The sequence below is a fragment of the Lepisma saccharinum genome, chromosome 3 (genome assembly GCF_977018435.1).
Source record: "Lepisma saccharinum chromosome 3, izLepSacc3.1, whole genome shotgun sequence".
NCBI classification, from domain to species: Eukaryota; Metazoa; Arthropoda; class Insecta; order Zygentoma; family Lepismatidae; genus Lepisma; species Lepisma saccharinum.
In genome coordinates this window covers 75,262,526-75,282,393 of record NC_139231.1, presented here as the reverse complement: position 1 = coordinate 75,282,393, position 19,868 = coordinate 75,262,526, and the positions used below count along the sequence as shown (strand labels likewise).

Below are 19,868 nucleotides of genomic sequence, written 5' to 3'. Positions count from 1 at the left end.
AACAGCCAGTCATAAAAAAAGCAGCAGAGGGGTTGAAAGAAAACATCGTAAAGCGTGATTGGTTTAAGGTCAGCGGCCTGAGAGTTCTGCATGTGTTCGATGGGACAGTGTTGTTTTGGCCTAGAGGACAAATTCCCTATCACATGCCAGCCACTCTTTCCCGTTTATGTAATAGTAGGTTAGTTTCAAAATTTCCCTTACCTGTGAAAATCCCATGCTGGTTAGCACATTTGCATCGCCGTAAGGGTTTACCGCCGTTGTAAAACGAAGAGTTTCCTGTCTAAGAAGCCACTACAAATACGTCACCGACCGCCTCCAGGCACTTGTCGGGGAAGAATATAACCGCTGAAGTCTGGTGGTAGTTTTAAAGGAAAGGAGTCCATCCCCATGTATAGAGTGAGCACAAGGAAAACAAACCTTGGACGAAAAATCCCCTTTCTTCCGTTCAGCTCGGGCCATAAGGAAGCATGGTCCACTCTCCTCGCGAGAGTATGGTGCACAGGAGTCGCGGGTTTTATACTATCATTTTTTCCCCCCGCAGTTGTTGTTTGAGAATGAAGCATCAGTCACATTTGATCGATTATTTTCTGTATTTAATGAGGGCTTCGGCGATAGCCTAGAATATACGCACCTGGCTTTACACTACTTCCTTATATGTTACAGTTCTTTGAGATAAAGTAGCAACAAAAAAAATTTCATTCACTGCAATTTTTTCCCACAGTTAATAAGAATTTTGGCTATAAAGTTTGTGTACATCAGAAATAAGTGGTACTGAAATTCAAGGATGAAATAAGATTTAATAAAGAGAAAATTGTTTAAAATTTCACATTTCTTGAAGGAAATTCAAGCTACCAACAAACTGGTATCACAATCACTTACAAATCTGCTGATGCAGCACATTAAAGAAATACACATGTGCTCCTGATCTGCAAACCACTCTGGGGAGGCTTCTAAGAAGCCCGATTGATGTCAGAAAATACCTACCTACCTGTTAATAATAATTTTCTTATGCTATTTAATTTAGTGATAAATTTCCATGCAAAGTTCTTTCTTAAATAATTTGGCAGTTCTTATTGTAGAGCTACCCTGCTTACTACCCAAAAATCGAACATGTGTCTTGCCACTGTCTACAATGAAAAAGTTTTCACCTTAGGTATGCAAGAATGCTTTTTTCACATTCACACTTTGGCAGTTTTCCATCATAAACTGAGACATTTAATTTTCTTTTTTGTAGATTGGAAGACTCAATATCTACCCACAGTTTCATGATTGATGGAAGTCCACTGGGAAAGGAAAAATTCAAAGTTTGTTTACATAAGAAATTCAACAGAACTGAGTTGGAACAACAGAAAACAATAATAGAAGACACTTGGCTATATAGAACACAGGATAATCCACGATTACACAATGGGGATCTCTATCGTTTTGACTCCATTACAGGCAACACACTCAATTTGGGATTCACATGCTATAAAGATTTCTTAGGTACCAATTATGCACCAAATTGCAATGAACTTCGTGTTCTAGGTACAAGTAACGGAAATTCCCAAAAGTACCTTGCTGATCCTCTGGGAGTTGGTGCACTAATCATTACCAAGGATGATCAGTTGGTGCTTACGCGAAGGGCCAGGTGGACTGCAGAATATCCGGGTTCACTGGACATACCCGGAGGGCATCCAGAGCCAAAACTGGCAGGCTGCGAGGTTCTTCAAGAGGTTTTTGGTTCTGTGGAGCGAGAAGTAATTGATGAAGTCAATATACCTGGAAGTTCGTTAAACAGTCCATTACTTATGGGTTTGGTTAGAAATGAGAACAGTGGTGGACGGCCTAACTTGCAATTTCTGATGAGGTAAGTGTTTAATTGTAAAATGTTGCAATTATAAACATGAGAATCCTGCACTGGTGTTTCTTGTGAAAAAGCAGTGTCAGGCAATAAACAAAACAGATAATTAGACACTATTTGACATTTTATGCAAATATTACCACCAAGAAATGACTTTAGTTAGAAACAAGTTATGTATATTGTTCTTGAGAAGTTTAAACTGTTCTTGTCAATGTAGGTGAATTTGACTGAAATTACAAGACCTTTTGATACTTTTTGGTGGCCGCGGTGGCTCAGTCGGTAACGCGTCTGACTACCATGCTAAAGGTCCCGGGTTCGATCCCCGGCCGGTTCAAATCCGGGAACTTTTCTAACGGTGAAAGCGGCCCCGGTGCCCACCCAGCGTCGAATAACATGGGTACCTGGGGGAAACCCTGGGGGGTAAAGGCGGTCAGGGGCGTGATGCTGATCACATCACCCCCACTCACGACCGGATCAAGAAAGTGTGGGGCGTTACCCCCACACCCCCTATACGCCTTCATGGCGTGGTGCTATGCACAGGGGAACACTACCTTTTTTACCTTTTTTTTTGATACTTTTTACAAATTTAGACAATTTGAATTTAATCGTGAGGACTATTTCCTCACTATTTCCTTGAAGGAAAGTGACTGAACTTAAAATATGACTGTGTATATACAACTATTACAAATGATTAAAACTTACCTTCCAGGAGATCACAAATTAAGAGTATAGTTTTACTAGCACAATGACAGGGATGGTATTCCTCAGCTGGGAACATTTGCATAAAGTATCCCCTCAACTTAACAATTGCTGCTCCAAATGATACATGACTGGGTCAAAGGCTCCGAGGTCACAAATAAAACAACAAAATTGGCAAAGAGTATGTCATTACGTAAACAATATTTTGATTGATTGATTTGGTGTTTTAAGTCCACTTTATGCACAGTAAGGCTAATCGGGACTGAACCTACAATTTAAAGTGGGATCCGAAACACTATGTGCCTCCATTGGGTATCAAACTCAGAACCCCTTGATTACAAGGCGACGACGCTACCACTGCACCACTGGGGAGGCCGCAAACAATATTTTGTGGACTGTGATATTACATTATCATTCATACTGATAATAGTAAGATTTAACTATCCAACTAATTCTCTTTTTGTTACTTTTTAATACTACCTTACATTTTTTTTTTGTAGTTGCAGTTTAACATCAAAGGATATCAAGCAGTTGTATTTGAAAGGATGCCAGAAAGAAGCAGATGAAACCACAGAAATTGTATTCATCTCAAACAAAGATGTCAAACAAGAATTGCAATCAGATGATTTGTGGAAGCAATTGACCCCTTCTGCAAAAGGTGCCTTGTATTTGTACTCTCAGATAAATAAATAATTAAATACAGAACTCACTTTCTTGAAGAAAGAAAAAAAACTTGATATTTTCATTTGCATTCCTCTGAATAAAGGGAACGGGAGTGAACTGTCTGTTGATAGTTATCAACTCAGTGAATCTGCCGACGTACCATTTGTTATTGTTTATCTAAATGAAATGTTTTAATACGCGTATGTAGCTTTTTCCCACGAGAAAACTCATCATCATATATTAACTACAGAGATACAGAGATGAATAAAATATAAATATCTTCCATTTGCCATTTTATATCCCACCAGTATACTATAGTTTCTTCTTCCTGAGGGAAAGACATGCAATGAGATGATCAGCCTTCACATCCCATAGCTCCAATTACTTACCACAAATCCTCCAGGAGAACAGAGACCAAACCAGAATAACGGCAATTCGGCTCAACCTTGGGACTTTTATTGCTGAGATTGCAAGTCTAACACTCAATGTGACTTGCCACAAAGGCAGCTTCAAAACCCGTTGTCAAAAATTTGGTATAGTGTTACAAGATGTCTTATTATTACTGCACATGGCCCACATGGTTTGGGGAGGAAACAATCAAAAAGCTTCTACATTTTGAGCACAATGTCATTTGCATGAAGAAAATAAGTAGAGCTGAGCCGATACCTATACCACGGGTATTGGTTGATATTTTTCCACCGATACCATTGTTTTTGAGTTGCTACAAGCAAGGCCAAAACCAAAATAAATTTGTTCCCTTACAAAGTATCGTTCAGCTTTTCCAACTTACCTTTGGTTTTGAAAAAATATATATATACAGGGTGATTATAAAGTCCAATGACATTTTTGGGAAATCTGTGACTAATGACAAAATAAATGGTACTACAGTACAGAAGACACACCAAAACACAAAATTAACACTTTTCCACATGACCTCCACAAAAGTAACACTTTTCCACATGATCTCCATCAACTTCAAAACAAGTGTCCCAACGGGGCAAGGTAGAATTAAACACCTTCTCCAACATAGCTGGAGTAATCATCTCACATGCATTTCATATGCGTTCTTTCAGCACTGTGAGATTGGCAATCTTAGTTTTGTAGATCTGCTCTTTGATAAAACCACAAGCAAAGAAATCCAGTGGGGTAAGATCAGGTGAACAGGATGCTCACATACGAAGAGATCCTCTTCCTATCCACCTGTTGGGAAAGGTGATGTTGAGGTACTCTCGAACAGTGGTTACAAAGTGTTTTGCTGATGGTAATGAAAGTACTCTCTCAACATTTGAATTATGACCTGTAATGACAAACAAATACTCAGCAATTACCGTAATTTAAAATTGTTCGAGAAGTTTCATCTTGGGTAGTTTTTAGTTCAATAACAGGGTGTCTACCAAAATAACACATCCAGAATTCTGGACTTTTCTAGACCTTTTTTCTGTGTTTCTTAACGTTTTTTAGTAATTAAGAAAATAAATATTTATTTAATGAAAACCCCCTACCAAAGGGCCAGTTAAGATGAAAGCTGAATTTAAGATGAGAATTAGATCTGCTTTCTCGTATTAATGCATCCTGAACTGCGTTTGGCAGAAGAGCCAGGCTTTGGCGTCTGGATTCACAGCCAGTATAATCTTGTGGGGCTTGTGTCGGTTGTCCCTGTGTGTTTCTGACTGTCCCTTCATCTATCTTATCTTACCACCATTCATTCTCATCTTCGCGATTAGCCAAAGAGACAGAAGAAAGTGAAGCAAAATAAACTAAATCAACCAATCAGTCATTATGATAGCAAAGTTCTTTATTGCCTTTTTATTGACTTCTTGTTAATTTCTTTGCTTTTCCTCGACTACCATGACTTTCTTGACTGACAGACACCCTGATTAACTTTGTTCTCTATACCCCTGCTTTACAATCAGATTATATTGAATAAGAATGGGTAACACCTTGTTCCATCAGTATAAATCCTAAGGCAAGAAATTCTGCTCGGGCTTTGAACAATGACATCAGAAAGTGGTCCGAAAACTTTGTTCATTAATTGTTTCCGTTTTCCCGTTTGATTAATAGCAGAACAAACCTTTTTCTTTCTGGGCAATGACTGAATCAAAATAAATTTCAGTATTGAGTTTGGAAGCTCAGTCTATAGACTTGCAACTTGCATGATTTTTTCTGTTACCTATTTTCCTAATTAATGTTATGTGACATCATAATGTAGGACATTTATGATATTTTTCAAATTACTCCCGGACGCCGGACATAAGGCTAAAATGTAGGACATGTCCGGTACGTCTGGTAACCATACCCATAGACTTTTTGTTTGGTCATGCCAAGCCAGACATTCACTTTCGGAGTGTCTCTTTGCCATTTGATGGTATCATTGCCCCATATTCGATAATTATGCCGCACCCTATGGCCGAGTGGTTAGCACATCGCGCTGCGTTGCCAAGGATCCCGGGTTCGAATCCCGCTCGAGCTTGGTTGTTTGTGAATGTCTATTCATCAATTTCATCACTCATCACCATCTTTGCAAATTAGCCAAGAGGCACAAAACGCGAAGTAAAAAAAACTAAATCAATCTATAATTATGACGGTTCACATGTCCACAAACGTTGGGACACTTGTTTTGAAGTTGATGGAGGTCCTGTGGAAAAGCGTTAATTTTGTGTTTTGGTCTCTCTTCTGTACTGTAGTACCATTTATTTCATTATTAGTAGCAGATTTCCCAAAAAATGTCATGGGACTTTATAATCACCCTGTATATATTGTGCATTTGTTAAATGAGCCTGTACTCAAGTTTTCGTGAATAGCAAGTATGTGACACAAAGATCCATATGCAGATAAGACTCGCGGTCAAGTATCTTGCAAATCCGAGGGTAACGTGAAATTATCCCTATAGGAGTTCCTTCGAAGTCTACCGCTTTGTTCCCACAGATGCTGTCTCCTGTAACAATAATCCCAATGAGGTTCCGGTGCCAACGAGGCACCTGGTGTATTGCGGACATCTTTCTTTTTAAGATCCCCGCAGTGAAACCAGTCATCGCCCATTGAGTGGTGGACGTGTCTCAGGCATAGTATGCAGCATATTCCTGGAAATTCAAATACCTGTGCTACTCCCCCTTATCTTTTCCAACCTTTTTTTTTTTTTTTGTTCTGACCTGGATAACTGAGTTTCAACCGGCGTGTTTTGGCAGAACAGGGAACACAACAAGGGAATAATTTTCTTTGAACAACAGTTGATGGCACTTAGTTTCTGGAAAGTGTAGTGATGGGTTTGTATTTCCTTCCATGCCAAGCAATAGAACTATACATTTATTTTTTTTAGAAATCATTTGCCGATAGTACAGGAAGGCCATAAAGTCCTGCAGGAAACTAAAATTCTATAACTTTTTAACTGTTACATTTAAGAATACATTTTTTTGGGGGTGAGAAGAAGGGAAGTTTAAAGTTTTGTTCTGGCCACACTGCTCAATGACGCTTGCACTAGTAATAACATGATCACTTGACTTAAGATGGCATCCATCCAGGAAAAGGTACAGTGTGTGCTGTGTTTTGTGGAGTAAAAATCTTGCATTTCAGTGCGGAGAAAGTTCCAAACAACTTATAGGAAACCGCCCCCAGCAGACACAAGTATCAAGAGATGGTATCAAAAGTTCAAGGCAACGGGAAGTGTGTCAGATTTGCCACACAGTGGAAGGCCAGGAACGAGTTATGACAGTGCAGGACAGTATGGGCCGGAGTCCAATGAAATCTCTTAAACGAAGATCCTTGGAACTGGGAATACCGAAGTCAATGTTACCCAAGATCATATGCAAGAAGGCGAAGGCCCGGCCCTACAAGTTAAAATTTGTAGACGAGCTGACAGACGAAGACTGTGACATGAGAGACAATTCAGGAGAAGGATTGGCCAAAAAGGACCCACACCTTGGCCTGCAAGATCACCAGGCTTGACACCTTGCGATTATTGGCTGTGGGGACATGTAAAGACCGAGATGTATTCATAGAAACCAGCTAATTTGGATGACCTGACGGACAAAATAAGTGATGGGATTCTGAATATTGAGCACCGTCAGCACGCAATTCTCGGTTTCGCAAAAAGATTGCAACAGTGCTTGGATGTGAATGGTGCACAATTGGAGGTTTCGCGATGAACCTTAACACGTTCACTGCTGAAAGTGCCGATCGGCACCTGGGTGATTTCTCCCAATATGCGTTGGACGCCAATTGGCGCTTTGCGTTCGCTTCGTGCAGAGTTGATTTTGGAGGGAGATCAGCCCGCCAGTTTTACTGTAGCCATTGTCGTACTGAATGTGGCGATAGAAGAAGTTTAGATTTAGTTCAATGTTGCGAAGTACTGCAGAAAATGAATCGTGAAAGATGCGGGGAAATGAATCGGCCTCTTACTTCATCAAGGGCTAAAAATATTGATATCGAGAGCATGACGATTAGTGAACTGGATAATATATCTGTAGGTTCGAGTGATTTACTTGAACATTCTAGTGATGAAAGTGAAATGACTGAAAATGATGGTGTTTTGTCTGTTGATAGTGAGCATGGCTCATCAGAAAGTGAATCTGCAACAGAAGGTGCCACTGATGCCTATTCAAATGAAGCAGACACGACCATTTGGACTGATGATCCTTCACGTCTAAGGCTAATTCATTTTACTACAGGTAATGTGCTGAAGGTTAATTCACGGATTTCAATATGGAGGGACTTGACTGTGGAAAAACTAAAAGTATTTTTATCTTCTTCTACATACTGGGACAGTCGCTATGCCTCGTTTACAGGACTATTGGAAAGTTGATACCTTATTCTTGAGTTGTTTTTCTCAATTTATGAGCAGGGACAGATTTTTTATCATACTGCGCTGTTTACATTTCTGCAGAAATCCTTGTTCTGATGAGCCTGAACCTGATGATTGTTTATACAAAATAAGATCAGTGTTAGACCATTTTAACAATAAGATGCACTCAGTATACTATCCAGGAAAGGAGCTCAGTTTAGATGAAGCAATGCTTCTGTGGCATGGTAGGCTTTTCTTTAGGCAGTACATAAAAGGCAAAAGACATAAATATGGTATTAAAATATATGTACTAACAGAACCTGATGGCCTTGTACTAAAGACTTTTGTATACAGTGGTGCATATGATGAACTAGGTGGAAAGGGTCACTCTAGTAAAGTAGTCCTGCATCTCATGGAGGGAAAATTATACAATGCACATTCCCTCTACATGGACAACTTCTACAACAGTCATGAACTATCCCACGTTCTCCTGGAGAGAAAAAACTTATTCCACAGGTACCCTTAAGGCTAACAGAAAAAACAACCCACAGAGAGTCAAACGAGCGAAACTCAAAAAGGGGGAAAGCACAGGGAAATACTCTGATGGAGGCATCATGATCGGCAAGTGGCGCAATAAAAGAGATGTGCTTTATATATCTACAGAATTTCCAAATGAATTAGTTGAGATCATAAATAAAAGAAATGAAAAACACATGAAACCACTTCCGATTGTACAGTACAATTGCTACATGTCGGGAGTAGACAGACAGGACCAAATGATGGCTTACTACCCAAGTGATCGCAAGACAATAAGGTGGTATAAAAAACTGTTTGTCCACTACGACAGCTTATGGTTCTAAATGCTTTCCACCTCCACAACAAATAAACTGTAAACAAAACAATGAACCTATATGATTTCAGATTGGTTATAATTAGACACTTGCTGTCCTTCAAATCAGCCAGACCGGAAGTTCTTCCAACTCCTTCAAGAAAATCAGATCATCTACCAACAAAGTGTCAGCAAGGACAAAAGGGAAGAACACTGCGGAAGAAATGTCGGGAATGCAAGAAAAATGGAAAGAGAACCGACACTATTTACAACTGTGTAACCTGTCTGGTACTCCTGGACTATCCATGTTTTTATAATTATCACAAACAAGTAAAGTAATGATTTGAAAATAATGTCTGTATGTCACGTAAAGAATACGTAGAAGTTTTGATGTACCAATATTTTGTTTACTGTATGTACAAGTAATAAGTAAGTAAAATTTTTATCTCTAAAAAGAAAAGCAATTATTTGTTTAACATAATAAATAATAGTTTTTAACAACTCCCTCAGAATTGAATGTAGATAAAAGCAAAAGTATCAGTGGGTGCCTTTCGACATCTTCAGCACAGAGCAAGGAAATTTGATGCTGTGTGCTAATGGCACCGAAAGGCGTCCACTGCCATATTTGTTCATGATGACTTCCATAACAAAAAAAACGTGTTTTATGTTGTCTAGTAACTACAAGGAACCATAAAAGTACATAATGTGGAAAACAAAAAATTCAGCACCTGGGGTGAGTATTCAAATTTAGATGAGCAGTGAACGTGTTAACAAGCAGAAAACAAACTTTTAACCTTGCTGTAAGTACACACAATTTTTTTTGTTAATAAACTTAATAGTACGAGGGTCACTATTTATATTTTGAACCTAACAATGAAAAAACAGGAATTTGGCATTGAAAACTGCTTTATTGTTTTTCGAAGTATTCTCCTTTATGGTCAATACACTTTTGCATTCATTCGAACCATTTGTCAAAGCAGTTTTTCCAGTCTTCTTGAGACACCTCCATAATATGGTTTTTGAACGCATCAACGGCATCTTCCACCGATGAAAATCGTTGTCCACGCAATTTATTCTTTACATTCGGGAACAAGAAGAAGTCATTGGGTGCCAAATCAGGACTGTTCGGCGGATGACCCATCAATTCGATTTTTTGACTGTTCATAAAGTCGGTTGTTAGACGAGATGTGTGACAGCTGGCATTGTCTTGATGAAGAATGATCCGACGGCATTTGTTTGTTTTTCGTATTTGACCGAAGACCTCTGGCAAACAAATTCTTGTGTACCATTCAGAGTTGACCGTTCTACGTTCCTCTAAAGGCACAGTTGCCACATGACCAGTTTTCCCGAAAAAACAGGCGACCATTTATTTCGAGGTGCTTCGAGCGCAAACAACTTTTGTTGGATTGGGTTCATCTTGAAACACCCACACAGTCGACTGCTGTTTACGTTCCGGCTCATATGCATATATCCATGATTTGTCACCTGTTACAATTTTATATACGTCTTTTGAAGCACCACGATTGTATTTATTGAGCATTTGTTTGCACCAATTGACGCGAGCGTCTTTTTGAGTTTTTGTCAAATTGTGTGGGATCCAACGAGAACATACCTTTCTCACAGCTAAATGATCATGTAATATTTTATATATGCTGGTGGAACTAATGCCTATGGTTGCCTCAATCTCACAGTATGTCACATGACGATCTTGCAGTATTAGGTTTTGCACAGCATCAATGTTTTCTTGAACAACAACTGATTTTGGACGACCTTCGCGAATCTCGTCGGTGAGCGAATGGCGACCACGATTAAATTCGTTATACCAGCGTTTCACAGTGGCAAAGGATGGGGCTTCATCGCCAAATGTGGAAGTAAGTTGATCGATGCACTCTTGTCTTGATAATCAACGTCGAAAATCGTAAAAAAATCATCGCACGAAAATGTTCACGAGTTAATTCCATTTTATTGTTGTCGCGCAATCTCCAAGGCAACATAAACAACACAAATGAAGCTATTGACAAAACATTTGAAGTACGTTATGGTCAATAATGCCAGACTGATTCCGTGCAAACGTCAAATCGCACCTAACTTCAATCAGTGTTGCCAAGGCTCAAAATATAAATAGTGGCCCTTGTATGTATAGTTATAATGGTATACAGGGTAAATGAAACGGTGAAAAGTACACGATAGTGTCAGTAAACACGGGTTACATATACATATTATTGTGCCCTCCATTTTAAATTAAAAGTTCTATGTTTTCAGGCAATACGTTCCACTCTTTTGCTTGTAATCTGGTACGCTTAGGTTGGTAGAATAAGTTATCGGTGTTGGGAATAGTTACATTCATATCAGTCAATTCCAAACCACTAGAGTATGAGTTTCAAGATTATATAAAATAAAATGTTATTTACAGTATACGATGTTGAAGAGCATGTAGATAAAATTTTAGTACACGTTCTAGGCATCAGAGTTTCCCACTCATTATAACGTATTTTTAAAGCATACTTTTTTGTTGTGAATGTCTACAGCCTAGAAATGAGCTGTAGACATTGTAGGGACTGGACCTACAGTTTAAAGTGGGATCCTAACCACTATGTGCCTCCACCGGGTATCGAACCCAGGACCCCTTGATTACAAGGCGACAATGTTACCACTAAGCCATTGAGACCCCCTTGTAGATTAACAACACTTATTTTTTTTTGTAAAAAAATCATAATTTCTGCATAAATAACACATAATTACACTAAAATTTAGTAACATATGCATTAATCCTAATGTGTGTTAAACACAACACAAAGATTGCAACAAGAAGGTGGTACATACTAATAGCCACCTGCTGTAGTAGATTTCTGCTTGAAAATAGTTCCAAACATGATCCCTTTTCCCATAGTATTTAATGTACGATTTCTACTGTAACCACCGGTGATACTCAATATATAAGGTATGTCCAAATGAAAAGGAGACTACGGTTATATCTAAATAATATTATAATACAGAATATTTGCATTACATAATATGAGAATTAGGATACCAACACATAATTGCCATTGATATTGATGCACTGTTCCCAGCACGTAGGGAGTGGATGGCTTCAGTGTAGAAACTCCTGGGTTGCTGATTGATCCAGTTTTCCAAGTTGTTCTGCACTTCCTTGTCACAGGTGAACCGTTGACCTTTCAGTGATTGTTTTAAGGGGCCAAAGATATGTGAGTCGCATGGGGAAATATCAGGGCTGTACAGAGGATGTGTGAGGACTTCCCATTGAAATGTTCTCAGCAGTTCGAGGGTCTTCTTGGCCACATGTGGGCTAGTGTTGTCCTGGAGCAGCACTATTCTCTTCGAGTTTACCTCTGCGTTTATTTTTGATGGCCTGTTTAAGCCTCAACGTGTTGCAGTACTGTTCAGAGTTCCCTGTTTCACCCTGTTCCAGTCAGTCGATGAGTAGAGGTCCTTCATCGTCAAAAAAGAAACAGGGCATCACTTTTCCGGCCTTCTGCGCAAAGAAATTGGATTACAGCTCTCTCTACGCACCCATTCGTGCAAAACTACTCTCCCCAACTGAGGAAACAGCAGGTGAAGCCGTTCGCTACACCTGCAAGCTGGAACAAACACCGTGCCATCTATCGGCAAACATATTTACCTTCTTCGATTAGATACAATGCCGCTACAGCAAAGGTCTCCTTTTCATTTGGGCATACCTTATTAAACGGAAGTATAGTTTGTCCAGAACAAATTTAAAATTTCTTGCTTGTTCAGACATTTCCATGATTTTCCAGAAAAAAGTAAATTCCCTGACTTTTCCCGACTAGTACACAAACTGATTTAAGGTCACTTTTATACCACTTTTGGCTAATCGCTAGGGGCATGCATATTTCGTTTTTGATGAAAACACGAATTCTGAAATAACACATTGTAATGTTAATTTTTCATGTTTCTGAAAGGTGTGGGGTGAATTTTCCTACCGTTTGGTCACGAAATGAGGCGAAATCGACTCAAACACGGAATTTGGAGTTTATTTACTGACGGGACACTTGCTGAAGTTTGAATTATCCTGCGAGTTATGCAATTCACGGAAAATTGATCAATTTTGCTATAAATAACTATTTGAGAAGCAAGAATGGACCTTTTTATACAGGAACAAATTTAACACTCTGGTAACTACATAAATGTGTTAAAGGGTTATGTTTATTTTGTAATAAGTGGCATTTTTAAATCAAATTTTGGGTTGTTCAATTTTAAAACCAAAATGTCATTTTACATGCTGCTTTTGATCAGTTTTTCCACCACCATCCCACCGAAATTTTATTTTATGTACCAAATATGTACCTCTACTAATCACAATGATGAGGATGAGTGATATGAAATTGATGAAGGGATACTCACAAAAATACCATGCCCAGGCCAGGGTTCAAATCAAAGACCACTGGCATCGTAGCATGCTGTGTTAACCACTATGCCACGAAGGTTCATTGATGGGTTCTAGCAAAAATTTAATATTGATCCATCCATATTGATATCTTACTGAAAAGTTATGGAACATGTGGCTCAATGAGGGAGCACACCAAAGTCTGGAAATACAGGCCACTGCTTTACCACTAAGCTATTTAGCTGTTTACCCTCATTACAATGTCCATAACTTAGATCTCCATTTGAATTTAAGTTTATTCAGGCAAATTATTATTATTTTGAACCTCATCTTGTTGGCAATGGCCAACCATAGATGTGTGCTATTTTCCAGCAATTGAAAGATTAACTTGTTCATCTACACCATGGACTCAACTCAAAATATAACAGCTCAAACAGTGTGCATTCCCTTTCGCTTCTTCAATCATACCTTTGCTCTTGAATGTACAAACGTACGTAATATGAACATGATAATATATGCACGTGCAAAAATGATGCGAGTTTCATTTGGAAAAATGCTTTATTATAAAAATGATGGAATATGATTACTATCACCAGAACAAGTGCTGATTTTCTTGCAGGGGGAGAAAACATTATGCACTGTACTGCCAATACTGAACGACTGGTGCACAACATTTCAGGCAAACCATACAGCAACAGGTTCTACACCATTCAGAAAGGTGCTGTTCCAAAATAATACGGATTCATATTTACATGAAACTGTACCCCATACAGGATTATTTTTTCTTGTTCTTACTTAAAAACAGAATACGTGACTGCTGTTTGCAAACAATATTATGACATTTTATTTTTTTGATACCACAAAATATAGTTACACCATTCATGAGTGGACATATATTTCTTTTTGGAATACACTGGAGACATTTAATTCTGGAACAAAAAATCACAAGTGAAAAAAAAATAACTACAAAACTACTATCAACTTCAGTTTCTCTAGTCTAAATTCTTCAATCACTGATTAAAACAATTGTTCGCTCCCTTTCTAAACATACCTCCTCATTTTCTAGGATGTACCGAACTTAAAAATATAAAATCCCTGTTATCCCTAGATTTGAATGTGCATTAATACTTGGTGCAGATCCTTGCCAAAATTGCAGTCATGCATGAAAAAACAATATCACTTTTAGCTAGAAGCTGGTATTCTTGTAATACTGTCATCCAAAAATATATATTAATAATAACTAAACAGAAAAAAAACAGAATAAAACATCTACAAAAGAATTCAGATACACACAGCATCACACAATTCATTGCCTATCATTCCAACTTCATCAGGTACATTCCAATCAAACACTGTGCACTTTTTTAAAGTTGATTCTTACGTTCATTATTTTATTAACCATTTCTTGATTGATAGCATCATGGAGCTTTCCTGGTGTCCACATTACAAAAGTATTTTAAGTAAACATGATGCTTCTTCATTGCATTCCCAAAAACAATTAAGAATTTAATACTTTCCTTCTTCCTCTTCCTACTTCATTATTTTTGCAGCGGTCTTAAAGAATTATTTACACAACAAAGAATATACAAACATGGACAAGTGAGGTATACTCTTTGAAGCAGCTCTCACTGAAGAAAACAAGATATTGATCATGACTGGGGTCACAGACCCTAAAAAATTTAACCTATTTAAATTGCCCACTTCTGAATCTGCTCTTGTGCAGAAAAAAAAATCCAATAATATCATGTCATAAACGAATCACATTATATACTTCTGCGAGATTTCTTTGACTGTGGTGGTTCTAGATCCTCTTCATTTAACTTTAGACCCAGTTCTCGGCATCTCTTTTGAAAAAATTTGCACAGACGAATTCCAGCCCTAGAAGAATAAACAAGAAGTAATTTTCTGACAATATTTCAAAATATGGACAGTGTCTAATAATTTTGTGTTGATACCATGTCCATAAAAAATAGAAGTTGAATTTATAACAGAGCTTATAACTTAATCTTAATGCAAATATCATACAGATTATGTAAAATAATAATTATATGAAAGTAGACACTACCAAAATTAATTTAATTTCTATTTGGTTATTTCGTAACACTTTTCAGCCTCTCTTGGTGAAATATAATGAGGAATCTTGATGAAATACATGGGATGGGACAAATATAACATGTCCATACCTTGCACTAACCTCTGTGGTGCAACAGCTCCCTCCTCCCCATTTTTTTAAAAAAATTATCAGATAAATGCTGTCGAATGCTTTTGTTGATGGATTGAACAGACAGATCTGCCAAAGTAATGCATCTTACACTGCAATCCTGGGTAACGCAGTTGATCGAGGAAGTATTGTTTGTTTGCCGAGTCTGGCCACTATTTTGATACTAGGTTTGTGTACTATTATAATATAATAGAAAGGTCAGAGAGCTGTGGAAAAGCAATTACAGGTGGAGGTGTGGCAGGCGAAGGCAATCACTTCTTTTTACCTTCGATGTCCTGTGGCAGTTCAGATTTTGGATTTGAGCATCTGCCTTATTACACTATGTGGATAGTTCGTGCACCAATTCTTTATTCCCATTTCCGCAATGGAGACTATTGCTTCTTGGTGATCATCTTCCACGGAGAAGTAGGAGAAGGCTCTTCTACAAAAGTTGAGCAATACATTGGCTTTTTGTTTGGTAATGGGTGGATAAACATGGATGTACTCGTTTCCTGTATTTCATAGCGACAAATTTGTTGTCACATCTCTTGATAGGTCCAAACAAGTTTATGCCACCATTCTGTTCATTTTCATGGTAAATTTTACCTAATCTAAACTAAACCAGTGACAAGACAACATAGCAAGTGATCCAGCAACATAACAATAACAATGCAAACTGGAAGCCTGCCACGTTCTGATGTGGGTGGTGACAGTAGTTACCTTCCGCCTCCCATGTATTTCTTATGGGGAATGGAACAGAACTTTTGGGCAATCCTACTAGCAATTAACTAACTTTTATTGCTCTACCCTCATTATGTCATTCACATTTACTAGATTAAATATTAATCAATCCTCTTTAAACAAACTACCATAATGGAACAAGGAGCTTTCTCTTGTAGTATGAGACTTTTAGGACATACTGTGAGTTGGTTAATGGTCAGAGATACATGTTTTGAGTTCTGCATGAGTCTTGAGGTATGTAATTAGCAATTAGGAAAGTTTAATTTCATTCTTGCTATATTTGGAAGGAGGAGAGGGAATGATGTCCTGAAAATTATGTGCATTTTTTTCTTCTTATTTTTATTAATTTTGACAACATTGCTCTTATCTCAATTCTGGTATTTGGAAACAGACTTTTACTAAGGGAAAGCAATAAGTGCACAATATTTTCCATGGTAATGGAAAACATATTAGGCAATACTTCGTGAAAAAAATAGTAATTTCCTTTCATCTTCCAACTGATTACAGAACATTTGTTTTTTCTATCGCAGGCTTACAGAGCAAAGTTACTGAACGAAATGAAGTATAATTTGTAACTCTAGCATCCTTAGATATAAAATTTTATTTAAAAGCACATGCGTGGTTTAAATTTCCTGCTGAAAACACGTCCGTAGTTTGCAAGTTCACCGACAAACATGTTCCGTTGTTTTAGGGTTAGCATACTACTGATGCAAAAATTCAGTCACCACACTGCTTAATATTTCCCTCACTTCACTTCTTGCACTTTGTGAACAAAACTAGCTTTTGCCCTTGTTAACTTACATAAATGATTCCCCCTTTGCATAACAATATATACATATACTGTAAATTATTTTATGATTTAACGTGTTATATTCATGGTATTTTTTTAATGTACAGGTTTTAGTACAAAATCTAGTACTAATTAAAGCTGATGCAATGCTTCCAAAAACACACACACTTACTTGTACTCATCTGTATGGGACTGATTATACATCTTGCAATTTTCAAACACTAGCAGAGCATCAGCAATGAATTCACTGTTGTTGGTGTAATCCATCAAGTTCAGCTTATACTTCATTGTTCCCAAGTCCATAGGCCTTTTGATAATTTGGTGGTAATCTGGAGCCTACAAAAGAACGAAGAATTGTGCACTACATAAATTTAAATATTCACACTCATAGCATGCACTTACTATGTTTGCAAATGAATAATTCTCTGCATTCAATATTTCTTTAAACATTAATTTAAATAATTACCACTTAACTATATATTTAAAACACACATAAGGTATTTGCAACATTGCATGAGAGAAGCCATTAACATCTCCATTAGCGTGACCAGATTTTCTGAAACAAAAAGCACAACAGGTAGGGTCAAATGAAAGTTGTGCTACCTTCATGTCTATTTAAATATTATACACAGTTCTCTAATTTTTCCTCCTCTTATATGTATATTTTTTAAATTCATTTCTCTCGCTTATTTTCCTCTTTTTGCTTTACTTTTACATTTTACAGATTAACCTTCCTATGACTCTCCCTGTTTTTTTCCTTTTGTTTCTTTATTCACTTTCTTGTTCCTAGTTTTTCTCCCCCTCACTCCCTGTGTGTGTTCTTTTTCTCTCTCTCATTCTCTTCCATGTCTTGGAGATTTTTGGAATGACTGGATGTTATAATTACTTATTATTTATATAATTAAACCAGTGGTCTTCAACGTTCTTCCTATAGAGGGCCATTTTCAAAATCTATAAGGGACTGACAGGCTGCACTGTTCCATGCACGTTCACAGAGGCAGTGGTAGCTCTACTACATGGTTTCTGTTGTTCAATATAATTTCATTTACTATATTATTTACTTGTAAAACAACATAGCAGAATGGGTAATTAATTAACTATTGCAAAGAACACTTACGATTTCCGAATTGAGGTTAGGCTCTTCAACACAACAATAAGCACAATGAAACTAAACTATTGTTTTGTTTATAAAAGCACGCTAACCATTCATATGCAAGAATTGTCATTTACTCCTTCAATGGGAGGAGTGATATCTTTTTTCTTCCCTAGCACGTCAATATTCGCCTTGAAGTTGGATGATGCTACTTGCAGACAGTTTTCAAGGTGTGCGTAACTAATAAACTTACATACTTTAAAATTTAATACTATATAATTTTTTTCTCTTGTTTTATACTCTTATGTAAATAGTTCATCTCATGGAGTAAACTAAATGAGAAAATACAATTTATTAATTGGAAATTTATATTGTTGTTAGAGTGTATTTAGCAAAACTTTAAAATGTAAGTGTATTTTTTATTTTGGTGATTTTTGTCATAAAAATTCTTGCTGTAGTTACTATTATTATTTCTACACTGGACCTGGGTGAAGAGAAAATTTACAAAGTTTTTTGAAGAATGGCATAGTCACAGATTAAAAATTTGTAACCAGAATGATACCACAAAAAACATCAGCAGCTGTAATACACGAACAAACTATACATTTTTATAGATTAAAAATAAAGTGCTTACTTTGCCAGAAATACAATATAACAGGGGGTTTATATACAGTAGGCACAAAAAGGCATAAGCTTAACTGCATTATAAAAAAAATATATTTCAAGCTGATTTGTGGAAATTTACAAAAATTACCTCCGAGCGGGCAACAGGTCGCAGGAATGGCCAGCCATCCTTATGATGCATTAAATCATTGACCAGTTCACCTAACAGGACTGTATTTAGAGGAGGATCATCATCAAGGTGTCGCCGTGAGCCACGTCGAGCACCTCGAGGTTGCTTATCAGATGAAGTGTCATTTCTCTCACTACTGCAACTTTCTGTCTCTATAAGAAAAGGAGAGAAAATGAATCAAATGTTTGGATTTACAGAATCAACAATGTTCACAAATGTTATTAAAATTATATGAGCCATCTTGTTGTATCTTCTTAGATCTTTCAGGTTTTCTTTCTTCTTCACTCCCCTCTTAAACTAAACTCTATGGCACAACAGTCCTCGTGAGGGTCAGGACCTGCTAAGAAACTTTTCCATTGTGTGACACATGGTCGGCACACTAGTTCCATTGCCGCTATTTTCTGGCTTTCAAAACCAGAGCCATCTACTACTTCTTTTCAAGTGGCTCTCCAATTGTCCTCACGATGCTGAGTCAACAGTAAAATTTGAGGAGGAAGAGGGGGCACTACTGGGAATCAAACCCAGGACCGATTGCATGAAAACGCAATAGCGCTAACTATTTGGCTACGTGGGAGTCCAAAGCTTCACTTCCTGAAATGTGCTGTCCAATATCTTTTAAACAAAAGTTCATCTTGTAAACTACCTATAAGTACATCTATATTTAAATTGCATACCACATTACAAATAACAAATGTTATCTGTTTCCAATAAATATGAAATGCATGTACCTGCAATAAGCACTAACTTCTGGCACTTCCATTGCAGTCTATCTGTTTCTAATCAAAAGTTTAAAAATATTTGAATGCAATAATTTAATTCCACTAATTTCATAGATTATTTTTTGTTTAGTTTGGCCTTAGCTATGTCCGAATTTAAATTGCATTTGCAACATTTATGAATCAACACACATCTGCATACACTAGATCAGACAGAGCGCACAACACTTGGTTGTCCTTTTGAGTGTTACCTACATGAATCTTCTACCACCCTCTATGCCTGTAGGTAATCTTTGATTTCATGCAAGACAATTACACGTACAAGCAATTTGGATTGCTAATCCTCACTTTTATGTAT

The 19,868-nt window shown here is 37.4% G+C and overlaps 2 protein-coding genes across 4 annotated transcripts in view; one reads left to right on the top strand and one right to left on the bottom strand.

Annotated features, from left to right (window-relative positions):
- The first annotated feature begins 1,215 nt into the window (after positions 1-1,215).
- LOC145985853 (uridine diphosphate glucose pyrophosphatase NUDT22-like) lies at positions 1,216-3,241 on the top strand. The gene is made up of 2 exons (XM_083119955.1): positions 1,216-1,849; positions 3,043-3,241. The coding sequence occupies exons 1-2, from the start codon at positions 1,266-1,268 to the stop codon at positions 3,233-3,235; spliced, it is 777 nt and encodes a 258-aa protein (XP_082976081.1). The 5' UTR covers positions 1,216-1,265; the 3' UTR covers positions 3,236-3,241.
- A 10,751-nt stretch (positions 3,242-13,992) lies between these two features.
- Acf (ATP-dependent chromatin assembly factor large subunit) overlaps positions 13,993-19,868 on the bottom strand; it is a 74,335-nt gene continuing 68,459 nt past the window's right edge. For all 3 annotated transcript variants that reach the window (XM_083118835.1, XM_083118837.1, XM_083118836.1), the window contains 3 exons: positions 18,756-18,946; positions 17,081-17,244; positions 13,993-15,055 (listed from right to left, as the gene is read on the bottom strand). In XM_083118835.1, coding sequence (XP_082974961.1) covers positions 14,941-15,055; positions 17,081-17,244; positions 18,756-18,946 — 470 coding nt within the window. In that variant the 3' untranslated portion in view covers positions 13,993-14,940. The remainder of the gene's footprint in view (positions 15,056-17,080; positions 17,245-18,755; positions 18,947-19,868) is intronic.